The following is a 20,233-nucleotide window of genomic DNA, read 5'->3' as shown; positions in this document are numbered from 1 at the left end:
ACCTTTTCCCTCTCACAGAACAATAAAAGAAAAAAAAAAAAAAAAAGACTTCAATGCTCTCTGAACCTTCCTCTTTCCCTGGAATCATATGTACACTGGATTCAGCCTGCCAAAATATTATACTGTGCCCTGTAAGATCCTTATAGGATCCCATTTGTTCCTTCTAATATGCTCTCAAAGGAAAACTTCCATCAGTGTCCATTTGCAATGGATAGTGGTAACTAACTAAAACAGAGTTTCAACACAAAGTTTGGAGAGATTAGAGACTAAACTGTCCGCAGTGGAAAGGCTTTCCATAGTATATGTGTCACCCAAAGAGATGAAGTGGTAGCACCCAAATCCAAACAACATCATGTTATAAATGGATGCAGGGGAGGCTGTGTGGCTGCTTTAAAAATCTCATGGAATACAATGAGCCTCAGCACCATCTTGACAAGTCAACAAAATTCACCTTGACTTCTAGGAAACCAGTGATGATTGTGCTAATTTCTGGCTTCATGATTTTGTGACCTTTATCTACTTATTTTCAATCATCAAAAATAAAATTACCTTCGAGGTAATTAGAGTCAACCCATAGCTTGAACTTAGTCTATCTCCGAGAAAATGGAAAATGAGGATTGGTAGTCAGCACTTGACTACTAATGCAGCAACTAAATGAAGAACAGTTTGACTCATTGCTTCTATAGTTTCTACAAGATGACTCTTGTTCAACTATGGTAATTTAACTTAATATACTTTGCATTTAACACAATACAGTTACCTGTCACAATTATCAGAACATGTAATACTGTAGCCATTCCATTTTAACTCAGCTTTAAAATAACACATTTCTGAAGCATTATTTGAACACATCAGTAATTTATACATATACCCATGCTTCATCTTTGCCAGCCAGGAATCTACATGGAGATGTTATAAATGTTAATAAACAGCCAGTACAAGATTCTGTCAACTGACCTTACTGCAAGGAGCAATCCAGTAAGCCATTGAAAGGAAGGGCAGTCCTACTGCAACGGCGAGAACAACTAGAAACTTCACTGCCATGGTCTGCTGCCGCAAACCTGATAAATTTTCATACCAGATTGAGAGAAGTTGTTGTTGGCAGTTTGGATGTGCTACAAACTATAACAAAGAAAACAAACACAACAGAAGAATATTATTATTAGAATACCTTTTATTAAAATAGCAGATGTGAAGTGTCTTAGGACTGTGGGATTAGCAAAAACTCAGCTAATATTCAAAGGAGCATTAACAGGGGTATAAGAAAAAGGTTTTTTGATGAGAATAATCTCCCAGAAATGGGCTTGTTGCTATCAGCAACAATACATGCATTAACTTAAAAACAGTGTTCCATCACAAACTAATTTCCATCTAAGCATAATTATCCATCAACTCTATCTGTGCAAACTCCACTTGCTTCCAACATCTCTAATTTTCATGTTGCTACCTCAGAAATTCCAAAACTTTAAGTCTTTCTGTTTTGCAAACGATGCTATACAGTGTTCAGTTATGAAAGAAAGAATACACCATACTTTCACATGCCACGATGGAAAATATCACTTTTTCAGCTGACATAAGAATACCACTGCCACTTCTGCAGGAAATCGAGGAAGGGCTATTTGTAACTTGGTTATGGAATCTTTTAGATATACACAGCAAAACTGAAAAGTTTGACTTCTTTCATTCATGAACACTGTAAACATTGCTCACATATCAATTTTTAAGGTTTGCCCTAGAGATGTGAACTCCATTTCCATAAAAAATTTGCAGCTCTTCCTGCACAATTATATCTGTATATTCAGTCCATACTGGATTTTTAAGCATTCCGTTTCCATTTCTACTTTTTTCATTAAAATAAGAAATTGATTATTTTCACTGTATTGATCTGATTTGTTTCATTATATAGAAATTTTATCAAAGATCTTTCTGCTCTGAGATGAGATAGCCCTACTTTTGGGTAACCTGCTTTCTAAGTCTGTTCCTGAACTAAATCCTTGTGTCCCTCATTTGCACAAATCTCATCAAATAATTTCTCCTGGCTCACATATATACATCACCTGGAACTTATCAACCTATATTATCCAAAAGAAGCTTCTGGGTAATTCAAAGGTCTGGGTGTAGCCACTAACTCAGCTTGATCCTATTCACTGAGTACATTTCAAGTGCAGACCAGAGTCTTAAATTGGCAATGGAAATGGAAAGTCAGCCAAAGAAGTGATTATAAGTCATATTTTCAACACTGCTTGGTGCCTAGAGCCCACTGTAGTACTTTTACTCCTAGATTGTGTCTCCAATCATCCATACAGAAAAATACACATTTTCTGTGACACACACAGTTTCATTAAGTTCTCTCAACTTTCTAAGTCATAACAGCCTGACCAAAAGTGGTAGCACGAGGCTGCTGTGCTATCCTCTGGTTTTTATTAAATCTTATACTTTCCCAGGCTTCAGAATTAGCACAAATTTCTTCCACCTTTTTATTTTTTTAAATACACTAAAACTAAAACCAAGTAAATACCTAAAAAATTTGCATACAGCTAGTATTTTCTTAGAACAATTAAGTTGCATACTCACTGTGGCCAGTATCCACCCTGCATATCTGCTTCTTGTTCATATTGCTAGCTATTTGGGGTGAGTATTCTTTTGTTTGTAATATACTGTTGGTAGAAGGGCCCAAATGTTCATTTAAATGTCAGAAGCTACCATACCATAAACATTCAATATTCCCACAATTTAATGCCGTCATGATGTCATCTATGTTTCATCAACATAATTGCTTACTTTTTTTACTTCATACTTAATGGCAAGTTTTAAGCGGCTAAGGCTGGGGCGACCATGTTCTCCATTATTATGGCTCATCTCTACATCACCATTCAAAATAGCTTCCACTTCTTCTGTATTTCTGCACAAATCAAGGAGTCCAACTACAAAATCTTTGCATTGCATAGACAATTTCTTGTAATCATTCTGGAAAAGAAAGGAAAAAATAAAGTGACTTGATGTTTAGAACTAACAGAGAAATACTTCTGCATTCCAGTTATACATTTGTTAAACATCAATAGTTTTTTTTGCATCTTGTTATGCTTTCTTGTGGTAGGTTAACAGCACTTTTCTATCTAGCACTTACTTCCCCTGAATGTTCACAAAGATTAGGATACATCTCATCTTGGTCATTTAGATCATCAAGTTTTACATCTAAGTTACTTCTCAAGACTTGCTTTATAGCCAATCAAAAGTTTAATAAAACTTTTAGAAATACCGTATTTTAATGACTAGTTCAAGTTGAGATACTAATAGCACAGAGGAAATGATTTTTCACTATCACAGAAATCTAGATAATTAGTTCAAATGTAGAAAGTTACACTGTAGATATTAAAAATTGGATGAGTGTCCTATAGAGAGCAAGACTAAACCACTTCCCAACCTTCTTGAGAATTACATAATTATATTTAATTTCCTTAAGTCTTGAATTATTCTTTTAAATCTTATCTGAACTCTGTCTCATTTTCTAACACCTCTTTCACCTTGCAAACACAGGTCTTCATCACTGTTTTCCAGCAGTGGTACAGACAGCACAGTGATACCATATTTCTAACTTCAACTCAACGCTCTCTAGATCAAATATCTGACAACAGACTTTGGTGAGTCAGCCAAAATGTTGCCCTGTAATGGCAAGTTCAGCTGGTTATTGCTTTAACTACCTATTAGTTTTCTCAGTCACTGGTTACCAAAAGGCGTAAGCCAAAACAGAAAAGAGATCATTGTAACCCACAATTCATTAACCACTACTTGCTCGCAGCTGTGTTTGGGTCACAAAAGTTAAATTAGGTAGATAGGTAGATAGATGCATACAGATAGAGATGTAAATCTAAAGCTAAATAATGTGTATAGACTTATTACCCCTTGCTTAGTTCTTTTGAGAGATTTTCTCATTCATATGTTACAATTTTCTGATGTTTTTAATTTTTATTTTTTTTAAAATAATTTTAATTTACTATTTTTTAATAATTTTTAGGAAGTCTTAAAAAGATGTAACTACTGTACATTTTTCCCAAACGAAAGAATGAAACAAAAAACAACAAAAATCATACAGAAGTGCTCATGCAGTCTCTAGTTTCATGTTCAAAGTAGCTTTCTACAAACAATGTTATTACAGTGGAACATTTCTCCCTCTTCTGGTCTGTTTTTCATAGCATTCTCTCTTCTACCATTCTTGCTTTCTGTTTAGTCCCATTTTGAAATACTTCCTTATACTAACTGCCAACTAATGCACAGCCAGGAATACAAACCACTATCTGTAGTATGCAGAATGTCCTAATTTATTTGCTGAGAGTGTAATTCATATATATTTGTTCTTTATTAACCATAACAACATAGCAGGAGTTTATTACTTGGATATATTAAAGGATTGCATCTGAGTTTTACATTTCACTTCACTTATATGGATGCAAACATTCATAGATGCATACATACACCACTGTAGGACTCCATAAATGTTTGTGATTTATATGTTTAATAATGTAATGTAAGCAAGATAGCTCAGATTTGTCAGAGAATTTTGCATTTCTCTGCAGAGAAGACAGAAACTAAATAATCCAATTAACTTTTTCATGACATGTTGTATATTTTACTGTTGTATTATTTGTTTTTCCTCTATTCAAATGAATAACTATAGAGATTAACCAAAATCCCAACTTCTTGGCAACATAGAAAGACATTTCTTGAGAGTAATATATCACCTTCTCTTTGGCTTTCATTTTTGTACTGGTGGCTAAGATAAGACTTACTATTCAATCATTTTAATACTGAAATATTCTCAGAGTTGGAGGAAAAGCAGCCTTTTGAGATTCCCAGGCAAAGGAAAAATAAAAATCAACCTATATACCCTTTTACAATTAGGTACAATGAACAGTTCTAGGCTGATATCTGACACTTGAACATCAAATGAAAAAAATGAGTATTTTAAAATAAAGTTATGAATGAAATAATTTAGTCTTTATAAGTAACTACTTTGTAATATACTGGTATGTGCATATCTTGTGGTATGTGATAAATACATATACATGCACAGTCATGCACATACTTCACCTGTACTTGCCAGCTCTGATGACTGAGATATGATATAGATTTTCAAAACAGTATGTGAGGAGACCATTACCCCATGGTGGACTCCAATGCCTTTGGCCATTCTCCAAGTAAAATTCTTTACTCTAATTAAAAATATTTTTTTTTCTTCTACTAAAATGTCTACTAAATGGACACATGAAAACAGCTGGACACCCCCAGTCATACTTCGCAAAACTGTCCCATTACAATATAAGCTCTTCACACAGTATAATAATATATTTTAGCACCCCATGAATTCATCAGTAAACTCCATCAGCTTATTTTCTCATTTGCAAAATCAATAAAGCAGCTTCCCCTCCCATGAAACACCACCATCACCATCCCACCATGGCACAAGAGGGTTGTAACACAGTAGAGCCAGTCAAAGGCAACACACGGCCCTACTCCAGTTCACAGTCTGCTGTCTCGAGATGTATTCCCTTATGAAGAGTTTTTCCTCTTAGGGAAGATTATGGAGGACAGGAGGGATGATGTCTTAAACTGCTGCAGGAAGATTTGTCAGTCTCTGAGCACAAGGGAAGGTGGCTCCAGCCAGGGAACTTCACCTCTAAGAAATCAGGCCTGCTAACTTGCAGAGATTGCTGCGTGGGCTGCCTTGTGTCCCTTGTTTCCTCAGTCCACTTAAATGCGTAGTAACAGCAGAAATGGTTAATTGCAATACACGCTTCTCACCGTCTCACTGTCTCAGTCACAGATAAACAGACACTTCTTCCCCTCCAGTTCTCCTGTCTCTTACCATTAATGTGAACCAAGAGAAAATGGTAATTTGTTTGGCTTAGCTCACTTTCTAAAATAGCCAATGGCACATAGAGAATTCCACAAGTTGGTTTTTTTTTTTTTAAAACTCCAAATTGTAAACAATGAATTAAAAAAGCAGCCCTGCAAGACTTAAAAAGACAGTTTGCAATTAATTTACACTTAGAGGCTCAAAAGAATCAGCCCCTAATTCTGTAAGCAGGTAGGTGTGTTATTTTATGTATGTGCCAAAGTTGGTTCTGGGCTTCTCTGCAGTTCAGGAAAATCTCCACTTTGCCAAATGTTGGCACACCAAGGTTGAGGGAACAGCACCCCATGCTGCTCCCACCCTGCAAAAGGAAGGTGAAGGTTTGGGGTGAGCACTGTGGAGAAGGGATCGGGGGAACAGGACCCTGGTGGCAGAGGAATGAGGCAGTGGATACCATTGAGAGATGTCACCTGTCCTTCCCAGCTGCCTGTCCTGGTGTCCCCGGTAAGGGAGCAAAGAGGCCACTGGGCCAGCCATGTCCTGGGCCAGCCATTTACCTCACCTCCGACCCCATGAGCAGGACAGCACTGTTGGCATCACCACAGCCTCTCCTCCCAGAAGAAAGGAGCCCTCTCCACGCTGCCTCCTGTGAAAAGTCACTGGTTCCTGGTGGATTTAGGATTTACCAGTGCCTTGTTAACACAAGTGCATCCTAAATGTTGGGCCTAGGCATCTAAGAAGGTAGACAAACATATTATCCCCCTTACAAATGTAGCCTTTACCCCTTCCATGTCTCAGGTCTTCAACTCTAAAAGGTGATGATAACTTTTCTCTAAAAGAGCTAAGAATACCCACAATCAAGACTTGGGACCGTATTTCTGTAACAGGGGTTGTATAACTGAAAACAAATAGAAAATCGGGCTTTGAGATGATAGTTTGGATTTTGATTCTCACCAGGAAAGAAAACTCAGAAGACTTTATTGGGGTATTAATTTACACCAAACAGCAACGCATCTACATTTATTGAAAAAAATATGGTTTTCCACTCCATCACATTATACAATAAAACAGTGTATTGCCATTATAGCTGCAGAGAACTTTGCATTCAATGCAAATCTTATCCTTTTTGAACAGCGCTGGGCCACAGCTGTCCCTCTCAAAACTCCAGGCCACATCTCTGCAGGACAACATTTGTCAGATATCATCCACATACTTAAGGACAGAGCAGAGATATTAGCTCTAGGGTGGGCAAAGAATTTAGATGAAAGAAAATATGAACACAATCCCCCAAATAAGAAGTTTTCATATACTATCAAACCTTGTGAAGCTGCTCACTTAGCTATGTTGTACAAAGTTAAATTAAATGGCTTTCAGAAAATCTTGCAGATTTCAAAATTACTCGGGAAGCCTAAATTAATTGTGTGCTTGGTACGGAAATACTACGCACAACAGTCCAGTTACTCTTTCTTCGACAGTCATCCTCTACTTTTTTCTGTATTTATCCATAATAAAGAATTATCCTCCAAAACATGTATAAGGACAATTCCTACAGATGTCTGAAGCAAAGAAAGGAGTTTGTTCCAGAGAATAGTGCTTTCTGCTGACTATGGGATTTGAATTTGGGTCTGAATCACAGTTTCATGGTCAGTGTTATCTCAAATAATACTCCATCAGCACTGAAAAATAGGTGAATTTTAAAACAGTGCATTGCCAGTAAGCTCAATTTTCATTTAGGAAAGTTTTTGAATATTTCAAATGGCTCAGGTAAACCCTAGGTGGAGCTAAAGATTTACCATGTCCAGCTAATCCATGCATAGAAAATATACTTTAATTACACAAACGTGTAACACATTTTAACCAAATCCACATTTTTATTCACAGTCTATCTAAATAATTGTAGCCAACTCCTGAAGAAAGTAAGGGTAACAATTTTTTAGATAAATTGCTGTGATATGAGCAGTGATATGAGCTGGCAGTCTCACAGACCAGCCCAGACTCAGAATAGATGACAGTGTCCATTTCCTGCAGCTTTGTAAACACAACCTTTGTACTGTCTGCATTGAACCTAAGCCAGTTAGTTTGCAGTCAAGCCCCCACGTTGTCTAGATATTGTAAATGTTACTACTTACGTACAGTGTAAATGTTAACACTTATCAGTGTACATATAAATATATTCCACTGTCTTCAATATTTATCCAGAATGGCCATATGATTTTAGTACTTACAAAAGCGTTTCACAAAAATGCTCCTGAAAGACCTTATGTTACTAGCTGACTGCTCCTGGTTAAACCTTAAATTAACAGAGACTTAAACTTCTGTGTTGCCTTGTGCACCTGCTCCTCACTGTTCCTATTCACTTTCACCCTATCCTAAAGCCCATATGTGTCCCCAGCAGAGCTTGGCTGATGTATGCTCAGCAATACGGAGCTGCTCTGCCTCTTGTCCAGCCTCCTGCTTCTGTTGAGTGACAGTACCTCAAAATCTCATTTGCAATTCTTCACACAATATTATCCTGTAAGCAGAGCTCTAATTTTAAAGAAGACAACAGCAACAAAAGAGGAACTTTTTTTAAAGGTCACTCGGGGCTGAGCCATGTCACACGGAGTAAGGTCCTCCTCATGGCACAGCAGTACAGGCTGCAGAAGCTTGTTGTCTGAACCAGTCCATCTTTTCTCACACCCTGTGCTGCATTTCCGGGCCCTGGTGGCACCAGGGACAAATACTGTGTCCCCTGTTCATCCTGTCAGTTCTGTACTGCAGCACACATTTGAAGAACAATTCTTGCTGACAGTTCCAGATGATGATTTTATTTAACAATCTTAACTTGTGTCGCTCCAACTGTGGTAAACGGAGCTATACGGTCCCTACAAATCAGACATGCCATTGAACTCAACATAGCTGTGAACTTAACAGGCTGCATTTATGGTGTATAAAAATGTTTTTCTCTTCTGTTCTAAATTTACTCCCCTTTAAGTTAATCAAGGTCCTTTTGTTCATATCTTCAGCAGCTGCTAAAGCAAAGGAAACAAGAGTATGTGGTTTAAATACTCTTTTCTAAACTGTACATGCAAGCACTGGATAAAACGTCAGTCCCGAGGTCCTAACGATTTCTACCAGGGACTTCATGGGGCAGACTTTTATCCTCTCTATTAAGCTGAAATGTTCTTTCCAGACTTTGGTCTTATTGATATAAAATAAAAATTCACCCCTGTTCCTATCCAGCAGTTTAGCTCCTGTTTTTTAGCTCCCCTTGCACATTCCACCTCCTTTTTTTCCCTCTTAAAGATTTCAGCTTCCTATATATGGATTGGTGCCACGAAGATACACTGCAAGCATGAGTTAGGAGCAACTAATTCAGATTTGCAGCATCCCAGCTCAGGTTAGCTGAGCCAATACAGGTTCATGGCCTTGAGAACTGTGCTTAAAAGCTGTGAAGCTGTGTTTAAAAGATTAACATTAAATATTGATCGTGGCAACTTCACACTCTTCCTAACACAATGTTGGAAATGATTCTCTTAATGCTTTGGAGAGGGTTTGATCTCCTGGTAGAGAAGTCTAGATATCTTGCCGTGTCACAGTTATATCATATATTAGCACCTTCTTTCAACAGGGTCCCAGTCCAAATGATGTTAGTTAATCTAAGTGTCCTGGTTTGGGCTGGGATTGAGTTTTTTTTTTTTTTGTTTTTTTTTTTGGTAGAGGCTTGTATGATGCTGTGTGTTCAGGTTTTGGAGGAAAATATTGGTGATAACACACTGATATTTTAGTTGCTGCAGAGCAGTGCTCACACAGACCAAGGACTGTTCAGTTCCTGGTACTGCCCTGCCAGCGAGGTACCTGGGGGTGCACAGGGAACTGGGAGGGGACACAGCCAAGAGCTGACCCACACTGGCCAAAGGGATGTCCCATACCATATGATGTTATGTTTAGCAATAACAGCTGGGGATAGTTGGCCGGGGAAGCTGCCATTGTTCTGGGACAGGCTGGGCATCAGTCAGCTGGTGGTGAGAAATCGTGCTGTGCATCACTTGCTGTTTCTTTGCTTTGCTTTGTTTTATTTTTCTTTCTGTTTTATGCAACTGTCTTTATCTCAATGCACAAGTTATCACGCTTCTACCTTTTTCAATTCTCTCCCCATCTGACTGGTGGGGCAGTAAGAGAGAGCCTGTGGGTTCTTAGCTGGTTCTTAGTTAGTTAATTAACCAAAGGGGTTAAACCACAACAGTAAGTCAAAATTAACAATCCTTATGTTCGAACAAGGCCCATGTGGCGGTTACTGAAAGCAAAAAACTGTGATTCTTACTGTCTTAAATAATAGAAATAAACCGTTGTACATATTTTTGTAGGCTGTGCACCAGTGTATCACACACACACACACACAAAAAAAAGGAACACTCATGCTCGAAGGATCTAATGGGCATTGTATCTCTGGGTCTGCTGGTTATTTTTCAAAATTATGCATTTGTGTAACATTACAAATTCTGTATAACACTTAAAAAGCCTTTAACTTCACTGAGTTCCTTTACTAGTCTCCTTTACTATACTGCCTGATAGGATGTGACACTGACTCCTTCTACATACACAGCATGAATTACAATCAGCATAGAGCAAAAAGAAGTTCCCAGAAATTTAAATGTTCCATTCATGAAACGATTACACATTTCCTCATGTTATTGTTCTGATTAATGAAGATGCCAATGTCTTCCTGTTCAAGGAACAGGAGAAAATCCTTCGGCTGAACTTCATAATTCTGTGTCTGTCAGAATAGGTATCACTCTACTCACCTTAAACTCTTTTTCAATATTGGCAAGCACAGCCAGTTCATTACTGAGCTCTAAGGCAGTCATTACAGGGTCTTCACTGGATAAAGACAGATAAGCAGGGCTGGCCAGACCTTTGTAGGCATTGATTCTGGACCGAGAATGGCTGAAAGAGTCATGCTTTTGTTTCTGATTGCATTCACTGCACTTACAGAAATAGTCATGTGGCCTATCGATCCGAGCCCCTTTTCTCAAAAGAGTGTGGACGATCTCATATTCATGGCAGTGAGCAGCCAGGATGATTGGTGTAACATCATGGGAAAAACGTGTTCCATCTTCATCGTATGCATAGAAGTCATCGTGCTGGAGCTCCGACTGGCTTGGACTTAATGCAAGCCTCTTGCCTTCGGCAAATGCGGGATGGTTTAGGATGGCTTCTACTATCCGAACGTAACCTTTGCTAATAGCCAAAAGCAAGGCATCCCCAACCCGAGACAGGTTCTCCTTCTTCAGTAGAAGTTCTGTGATCTCCAGGTGCTCATTGGCAACTGCTAGCTGCAAGGCATTCTGCCCCATATAGTCCACACAATTCACATTGAGTGAGGGGCATTCTTCCAGCATTTTGCGAATCACCGGGATATTTCCATATTCTGCTGCATCCAAAAAGCGTTCCTCCTCAAGAGAAAGACTAGTTGAGCGGTCATTAAACATATACGCTGGCCCTCGACTGGCCTGCCTCCTCCCCTTCTCCCGGAGAATGGTTTGTCGTCGTAGCGCTAGTCTATTCTCATTGCCTCTGCTGGGTGGAAATAAAGAAAATATTAATTCTGCTGTATGCAAGGGCATGTCCATTTTAAATAATATTTAATAAAAACATTTTTCATCATTTATCTGCAGCATATTTTTATGTAGTATGAAGACCAGAAATCCTGACTTTGGTGCATTTGTAACCACTGTCACTACACAGATCTGGAATCCATAGTGAGCTACACTTTCTTTCAACAAGAAGAGAAAGCCCTAGTCAATCGTCATTTAAGAGCACATTTCTTTTTTTATTTCTTCCTCCACATCTGTTGCATAACCTTCAGTGAAGTTGGATTGTGCTTTATATTACACAGGTAGAGTAACAGTTTTAAAGGCAAGGTTCTTTTCCAGGTTTACACAGAAACCATCCTCTGTTTCTCTCGTACTTTTCTATCTACACAAACTTATCTTCTCGGCATTGTCTCATATCCCACGCTTCCCTTCAATATGCATAGTCACTTTATGAAAAGAGCGCTTCTTATTTCAATCTAGAAAAGAAGATAGCATTATAATAACATTTGTACATGCTAAGATTTCACTTTTTGGCTAGAAGAGTATTTTCAGCAGAAAGCATTCAGCTAGGTTTGTGAATTGCTTCAAGAAAAGCAAAATTACATTTTGCTGGATGAATGTACTACTTTATGACATATTTGCTTGCCCTAGCAGGGATATTTTGAGGACCTTCACTGTAACAGTTCAGTAGCAAAAAAGAATATCAGATCTTAAGTTCATTGTTTAAATGCATATATTTTAAATACAGAGATGACCTGGAGAACAGTGATGAAAGGTAACGTTCAGTGACTGCCTCAGTTCAGACACTGATGGTATCAACAGCACACTGTAGAGAAAATAGCCTTTGTCTGCTCAGCTGGTAGGAGGAGTCCCAGTGACACCTCATGAACATGTGTGTCCTCAGGTGGCCCTCCAGAAAGCCACCAGTCCCCCGGAATGCCATTTCACCCCAAGCTCTTTTCTCGGTCTACTTTAGTGCTAAGTCACAGTTCAGAGTGAAACTAAGTTGTGGTATGAAAGGGGTCAGCAGCCACGGAATGAGGGATTGCACAACACAGCAAGAGACATGAACATGTAAATTTTCCAAAGTGCCACCTGCCTCAGAAGAGCAGGCAGGCAGACTTCAATTGTTTTTATTATTTTATTGCCATCACTACATCAGGAGTACTACTGATAGTAGTACTACTGTCTAGCCTACATTTTGAGCCTGATTTCTCCTCTTTGCCCTGATGATGTTTTTATGATATCTAGAATTGGCTGCTCAGTCATAAATTGAATCTCTACACAACAAAAGTGTATCTGCTACATTGTATGACATCTCTTCGTCCACATCTCCACAATCCTTTTCATTATTACAGTACATAACCTTGATATTCTCCTATTAATTCATCCACTTAGTGGCTTGCCTTAAAATCCTACTAATTCTTGCCTAATGACAGCTCTGAAATGTGAACCATCTTTTTGTTTCTACCACTGAAACCCTCACCCCTCACTTAACTTGTCTTACTCATTAACTATTTAACTATTAAAACATAAAATGAACAATTTCAAAACTAAGCTTGCTGAGGAATGTTGAATTACCTGCTGTGTTTTTTAAGGGCAAAATATGATACACTCTTTTTAACAAGAAGAAAATCTAATTCATGACACTGCTATCTCAGAACTGAGATCCTGATCCTCAACAGAAATTCAACTGCAAATCATTTTCTCTCCTGAAATTACTGTTAAACTACACAATATTCACTACAACTTCATCTTTTTCCTTTTCGAATGGTAGCTTAATGACTCTTTACATATGTGAGCTCACAGACACTTCAGTATTTTTAATATTTCCAAAAAATAATAACCGCAAGAAACATTTTATTTATTAAATACATACCAATGAATACGAATTTGAGTATTTAAATGACAGAGTAAAAAAAAAAAATCAATCACTTGAATCTGTGACTCAAAACTTCTTCACAAAAAGTAAAATTAAAAAAATATCTTCTAATAATAATCTTCTAGATTGTTTATATTTAACCTTGCTATACATTTCCTTCCTGCCTTTTACGTTCTCTGTTCCGGAGATATAGTCCTTCCCATCATTGGAAATGCTTTGAATTGTCAATATCTTAAATCCAATAGAGCAATTTCTTTTGCAAGATTATTAGAGGTATGGAATAGAGTAAATCGACAATTATAATGTTCAATATGCAGACAGTACTGATAATGTACTACAATCGCAAGTTTATAGCCTTTCTTGAGTCTATGTCATGATATGGAATAGAGTTAGACCCCATCCTCTTCTACTCCTTGAGATCTCTGTTAAGGACTGTCTCATTTACTGTTGGTTCAAAGCATACATGAGAGCATGGATATATACGCTGATGTCTTATAGGTGAATTGCTAGTTGAAAAAAATCCATTCATATTTCTAGATATCTTGTAAATATGTATATATTTGTATGTGTTAAAAAGTCCACCTTTGAAGAGGTTTCACAGAAAACATGAAAACTAAAAAAATGATAACGTAACTGGCATCGTTGAAAATATTGGTGCTAAAAACAGAAATTTACTAAAGAGAGGACAGTTTTTTTGACATACCTGCAAGTGTTTTAGTGGAAATGTGTGTGCTAAATTGAATGCAGGACATAACTGGTAGAAAAGAAACATCTAAGCAGAGAAACTAGGTGCTCAAAATAACAAAATGAAAGTTTTATTATTGAAATTAAACATACTTCTTTCAGTATTTGTTACAGATTCATAGAACTCTGAAATACAACACACGTTACAGAGCACTTTAATTATACCTTGCATAAGTTTGATTTTCCAGACCAATTAACAAATTTAAAGTAAAAATTCTCTAATATCTTGATCAGTCCTGAAACCATACAGTTTTTTAACCCCTTTCTTATTTCTTTACTCTGCTCAGTAAAAGCCATTGTAGGTGTTTTCTCAGTGCAAGTTTTGCCTGACTCAACAGGCAGCAGAGGCAGGCAGTAAGTAACAGGTGTCTATAGTGTACTGATCTTTAATCTATTTCTTGTGTTTAGCAAAGGAAAGATTTTGAGAGATTTTATTTAATGAAAATATATGTCAGCATATCAGCTACTACAAGTGATGACCACCTTCTAAGTACAATCACTGCAACACCTCTCACCTTAGAATTTGCCAGAGGACTCACATTCTCTGATGTAAATCTTAATTTACATCAATTCATTCTAAAGACCCAAACCACACTCTTTTAAGAAATATTTGTTGTTTTGCTCCAACTGGTATCACAGTATCTTCCTCAAACCTTACTCCATCCATTTTTCTCCCATTGTTTCCATACGTGCAGCAAGTGTGTACATGAATACTCCTCCTGCTAATATCTACTATCCAAAAAGACATGATGCCTCTCCTGTATATCAAGGGAAGTGTTCACAAAGACTAAGATCAATTTAATAAGTTTAAACACTTCAGCTTCTATAATCGATAAAGGTAAATAGACACCATTACACAAGGATTCAGAGCACAAACTTCATCTCTTCATAGATGATGTACTGAGTATAGGATAGTTATCATCATTCATATAACATATGTTATGTTTATGTTAGCCTAAGACGATAGCCTAAATTCACTGCATCTGCTCAAGTCATGATAATACATCTCTGCTTATCCTTATCCTTCTGATTCTATCTTTTGGCAGAAACATTGAGGGAATAAATGTACACACAGTGAGGGCGTTAGGAAAGTTAAAGTTCAGCTGGAGTTAAAAGTAGCAAAGGATGATTGAGGAGCAGCAAAAACAGCTTCTAAGAATAAATAGCAGCACAAAGAGGGCTAAAGAATTCATGTGGACCCACTGTTCAATAGGCTGGTAGAACTAGTGACAAAGGACATCATAGGTCAGACAGGTATTCAATGCTTTCTCTGCTTCAGTTTTTACCAGGAAAGTCTGTGCCTAGACCTTGAAAGTGCACAAGCCAAACAGCATTATCTACATTCAGCGATGTAGATATACATCAATCCTGAAACCTTGCATCCAGGGGACAGAGGGAGCTGACAAATGTCATAGCGAAGCTGCTCTCTATCATCTCTCAAAGTGCATAGTGACTAGAGGAATTTTTATTCATAGGAAACAAGTTTGCCAACTTTTTTACCTCCCCATTGGCTTTTCAATTTTGGATAAGCTAACCACTGAATTGCAATAGCAGAAAAATCTGAAAACGTATAAGCCATCTTATTGAGCAGCATTCTGGCAAACTGAATCTAGATACTTAGTCTTAAATTACTTCTTTCTTCTTGATCTGTGCAGCATCATTTACTGCTAAACATTATTTAAATAATTTACATTTACATTATTTGAATAGACAATAAATTCAGCCCATAATAAAAAATCATAATTTTAAAAATTCCTTCAAAAATAGAGGTATGTTCAGTGTAAATTACCGCACCTTATATCACTGATTTAAAACACATATTTTCACCTGCCTTGCAAAATTAAGTCATTATTAAATGATGTTGCTAGCTTTCGATCCTTATAAAGTCAAAGGAAACAACCCCTTGAGTTACAGGATTGACCAATTTTTTTACTGACAGGCTAACTGAACTTCAGTTAACTGTCAAAAATCTACAGTTCATTAAACACTTTCATTTTTTAAATAGTAGAAACTGATTATGTTTCAATTCCAGCAACACATTTGGTATGATTTATCAAAACAAAGAGTAATCATTGCTAGTAAAGAACACTTAGAATCAGCTTGTTTGTCCAGTAACATTTCCTCTTTCCTTGCCTGGATTTATAAGAAAATCACTGCTTAAATGGGAAGTTAAATACATACATTCCCTAGACAGTAGCTCATCTTCTGGAGCAGAACTTATTACAGACTGAAATAGAGTATTTTTGTATTGTTCGCTGTAGCACATCTCTGATGCAGAGCTCTAGAATTTCAGTGTAATCCATTTTCAATAGCTTTTCCCTGCATCAATATATTTTATATGTATGAAATAAATTTCCTGTTTTGCCCATTTGCAATTGCAATTAATTAAAGTTAAGGCTCTGTAATTAAAACTGGTTCTTGTAGCACAAGACTCTAAATATGTTTAATCGTAACAGAGGAAGCAAATTATTCTACTTTATTATTTCTGTTTAATTAGATACACACAGTAAAAATTAATTCAGGAGTTTGTTAAGAAAGGTATAAGATACTTGGCTGCCTCCCAAAGCAGGGAGAAGAACTTGCTGATTGAGAAGAGGATGTTCAGTCTTATGCTCTGATGTTCTTAAATTTATTTCACCATTACTAGGGTCTTTTCATTCAATTTTTTATCAAGAAGATACCTACGTTAGCACCTATTGACACAGACTCTGGCCACATAATTCATGAAGCAACATGAAATATCAGCCTTTACAAGATACTGAATAACTGTTAGTTGAAACAGATAATTAATGCACTTTTGGGGGAATGTAGTCTAAAGGACAGTACTAACTTATGTCTGAGAGCCAGCAAGACCAAGCCTGGAATACCTGCATCATTTTGGGTACCATATTACAGGAAGGAGTCCTATAAAATAAGAAATGAAACACAAGAGAGCAGAGTCACACAGCCTCCACTGTATTTTCCACTTAAATCAAAATAGAGTTGACTTTGAGAATTATAAAGGGTCATATTCAACTCATCTTATGTCTACTATAGGAACAGTAGGATTCTTTTATAGATTAATGTTGATTTACTCTCTAGATAAAGAAGAGACAATTCTACTGTCTACCTTTAATATTTATTTTAAGATAACATAAATATTCATGCGGAATACCTGTACTTTTCAATTATTCAAAAAGGATCCTAGCTGATTAGATGAGATTAAGGCCTCCTTTAATGGATATAACTTAGTAGAAATGTGGACCACCAAAGAATCATGGAGTCAAGTCCATACACAGAAAGCCACGAAGCACGGAAACCATCTCAAAAAATTCCCCTAAATATATCAAGTTCTGTCTTAAAGGAAATTGGTGTTTTGCTGGGGTTTTATTTTCTCTCACTAATCCCACTTAAAAACTAATCCTGAATTTGATTGTTCTTGCAGTTAGAAACATTCATCTAATTTTCAGTCTAAATGTAATAATGGCCAATTTATATCTATTTGGTTTTGTTTGGAAACCAGAATTGTCTTTCAAATTAAGTAGCATTTTCCCCTGACAATGTTTACTTGCAAAACACAAATACAAAGCAATCATACACACTCTCAACCTTCATTTTGCTGAGCTAAATCAAGCTAATCTCATTTCCTGCTACTTCCATGCATTAAACCTGCCACAGAACAAAACCCCACTCAATGACACATTCCTAAACCATACAGTAATCCCACATCAATGTTTGCAGTAAAATGATTAGCAACTATTTTGTGTTAAAATGTACATCTTTGGCTATCTCACTGGTGCACTTACATCCAAGACATCATATGGGCATTAATGACTCTTCTGGAGGACAGAGATAAGTCTCCTGCCTTTGCTGACTCTCCTTAATCAGCTTTCAGGAAGTGAGAGTCTAATTTACGAACTGAAAGAACTGTGTTGAAAGATCCTATTTCAAACCACAACTCTTTTCAAGGACACTGACTTTCCCTATGAAGAGCTGTCGAGCTGGGAAAGTCTGGGGGTGGGAGACAGTTGTGAGCATCTCCAGCATCATAATCCAAAGTAAAAAGCATTTTAGGAGAGTCTGTAATAGCAGCTAAAGGCTGAATGAGCTTGGGTGGTGATAGCACAGCCTCCTCCTCTTTTTCATTTAATCATGTAAAAGGCTTTATTATATTCAAAAATTTGAAGACCTTAACTACATACTGTGTAAGGGTACTCTGTTAACTCATTTTAACTTGGGCTTTGGCTTAACTTCAAAATTTTATTACCTCTGGAGTAAGATTATACAGCTTCTTAGGAAATTAGAACATATAAACTTACTAAATCCAATTATGTCTCTGCCTTCATGACCATGCTTTAGTGAGAGGGATTACACTGAAGCTATTAACTTAAGTAAATTCATGCACAAACAGACACAGTGACCATAGTTCTCATGAAGAGGAAATAAATGTGTAATGCAAATCTATGGGCTGGAAGCATGGCTAAGGAAAAAAAGAGTGTAGCGACTGCCAACAACATCCTAAATAAAAATATTAAAGTCATAAATACTCTCAGAGCAAAGGGAATGGAAGAAGTACAGTATGTGGCCACATTGGCTTAATTACAAGTTACTCAATGTCCTAAATTCAAGAGTTATGAAAATTGGCCAATTACTAAGCATGAGAATTGTATCCACTGCTTGTTGAAACTCAAGTAACTGGCTGAAACAATGTCAAAAACATAGTAATCATCTCTGAATCACCTCTCTGGGTGAGCTTCCAGAAAACCTGAAAGAGCCACAAGCCTCTTTTTTTTTTTTTTTTTTTTTTTAAATCAACAACAAAGATAAAAGGTGATGTAAATGAAATCAATCATTTTCAGATTTTCATAAAATGTTACTGAACTTCCTATAATTAGTAATTAGCTACAAGATCAGATACAAGTAGCACCAAATAAGGCCATCAACAGCAAACACCGAAGAATAAATCATCTTGAACCAGGCAGGACCCTTGTATATGTTGCAGGTCTTTAGACTTTCATTGCTGTAACACATAACATTCTAAATGCAAACTAAAGAGGCTGAATGAAACCTTGAAGAGAGAACACAACTCTTTGGAAAATTGTAGTTATCAATCCAAGGTTATAAACACAAGTTGCTCAGAAATTCTGACTTAGATGTGGTATTATTTAGTATTTTCAATAAATTTCCTGGATGATAGAGTAGAAACTCCATGTTTTACATTTTCACAGGAACTTAGTCTGGGAGGAATCAAAAACACGAGGAAAGCAATGCCAGGATTTTGAATGGGCCTGACAAGAAGTGGTCTAAAATAAAAAACAGTATAGACCAACTGGAATTAGTCTAGTAGATGACAACAGAACTGATCAAAAGTCTGGAAGATGTGAAATAAAGTATGAGAAGATTTTGTTTGATCTTGAGAAGACTGAAAGAATTTAGATAGCGTTCAAATTATGGTGTAAGGGGGGAATAATTTATTTCTATTTAGGTCTGGAATTGGTAGGCACCCTGCACCTCTGAAGACCCTAAAACTTGTTGATGAGAAGGTATTTACAGAAGAGAGAATTACTTGGATGTTCTACTCTTCTACTTTCCCTTATTACACATATGTGTATATAAAATATGTAAATATACACATATCTGGTATATAACAATATATAATATGCAGTTTGTAATGCACATATAAAAATATATTTATATAATATGTGTATAATATTAAATATTATATACTTAGTCCAGAGATAGGATGTGAGCTGAGACAGACATTTTGTCTGAAACTGTATTTTATGCCATGCTACAGGACAGAAAGTGATAGGCTGTAGAAAGGAATATTAGGTTAAAATTTTAAATGTAAAGACAGCTACTGGCTGGAAACAAATATTTGTACAAATCTTGAGTTTTCAGTCACCAGAGATCTTGAAGAACAGCTAAGATAAAGCCCTGGTAGGAATGGCTATGGGATAGCTGACCTTGCTTGGTGAAGAAGAATTGGATAAGATGTCCAGTTTCCATGTCTCTCCTAGCCATGTTGTCCAATTGCCCTGCAAGTCATTAACAGGGACATACTTGTTTTATGAGGGAAGACAAACCCCTCAGAACATGTTATTCGGTAGCCATGCATCTTCTGCAATTCACCATCATCACACAGTTTCTAAATCTGATACAGCCCCATTTCACAGGCCTGAATGCCAGGCCAGGGCACTG

General features: G+C 36.9%; 1 protein-coding gene across 4 annotated transcripts in view; it reads right to left on the bottom strand.

Annotated features, from left to right (window-relative positions):
* TRPC6 (transient receptor potential cation channel subfamily C member 6) overlaps positions 1-20,233 on the bottom strand; it is a 101,293-nt gene that overhangs the window by 31,427 nt on the left and 49,633 nt on the right. For 3 of the 4 annotated variants that reach the window (XM_066989849.1, XM_048078213.2, XM_048078216.2), the window contains 3 exons: positions 10,636-11,410; positions 2,782-2,967; positions 958-1,122 (listed from right to left, as the gene is read on the bottom strand). In XM_066989849.1, coding sequence (XP_066845950.1) covers positions 958-1,122; positions 2,782-2,967; positions 10,636-11,322 — 1,038 coding nt within the window. In that variant the 5' untranslated portion in view covers positions 11,323-11,410. The remainder of the gene's footprint in view (positions 1-957; positions 1,123-2,781; positions 2,968-10,635; positions 11,411-20,233) is intronic. The other variant, XM_048078214.2, reaches the window with a different exon arrangement.

The sequence above is a fragment of the Anser cygnoides genome, chromosome 1 (assembly GCF_040182565.1).
Source record: "Anser cygnoides isolate HZ-2024a breed goose chromosome 1, Taihu_goose_T2T_genome, whole genome shotgun sequence".
Classification (NCBI taxonomy): Eukaryota; Metazoa; Chordata; class Aves; order Anseriformes; family Anatidae; genus Anser; species Anser cygnoides.
This window is presented reverse-complemented; position numbering and strand designations above follow the sequence as displayed.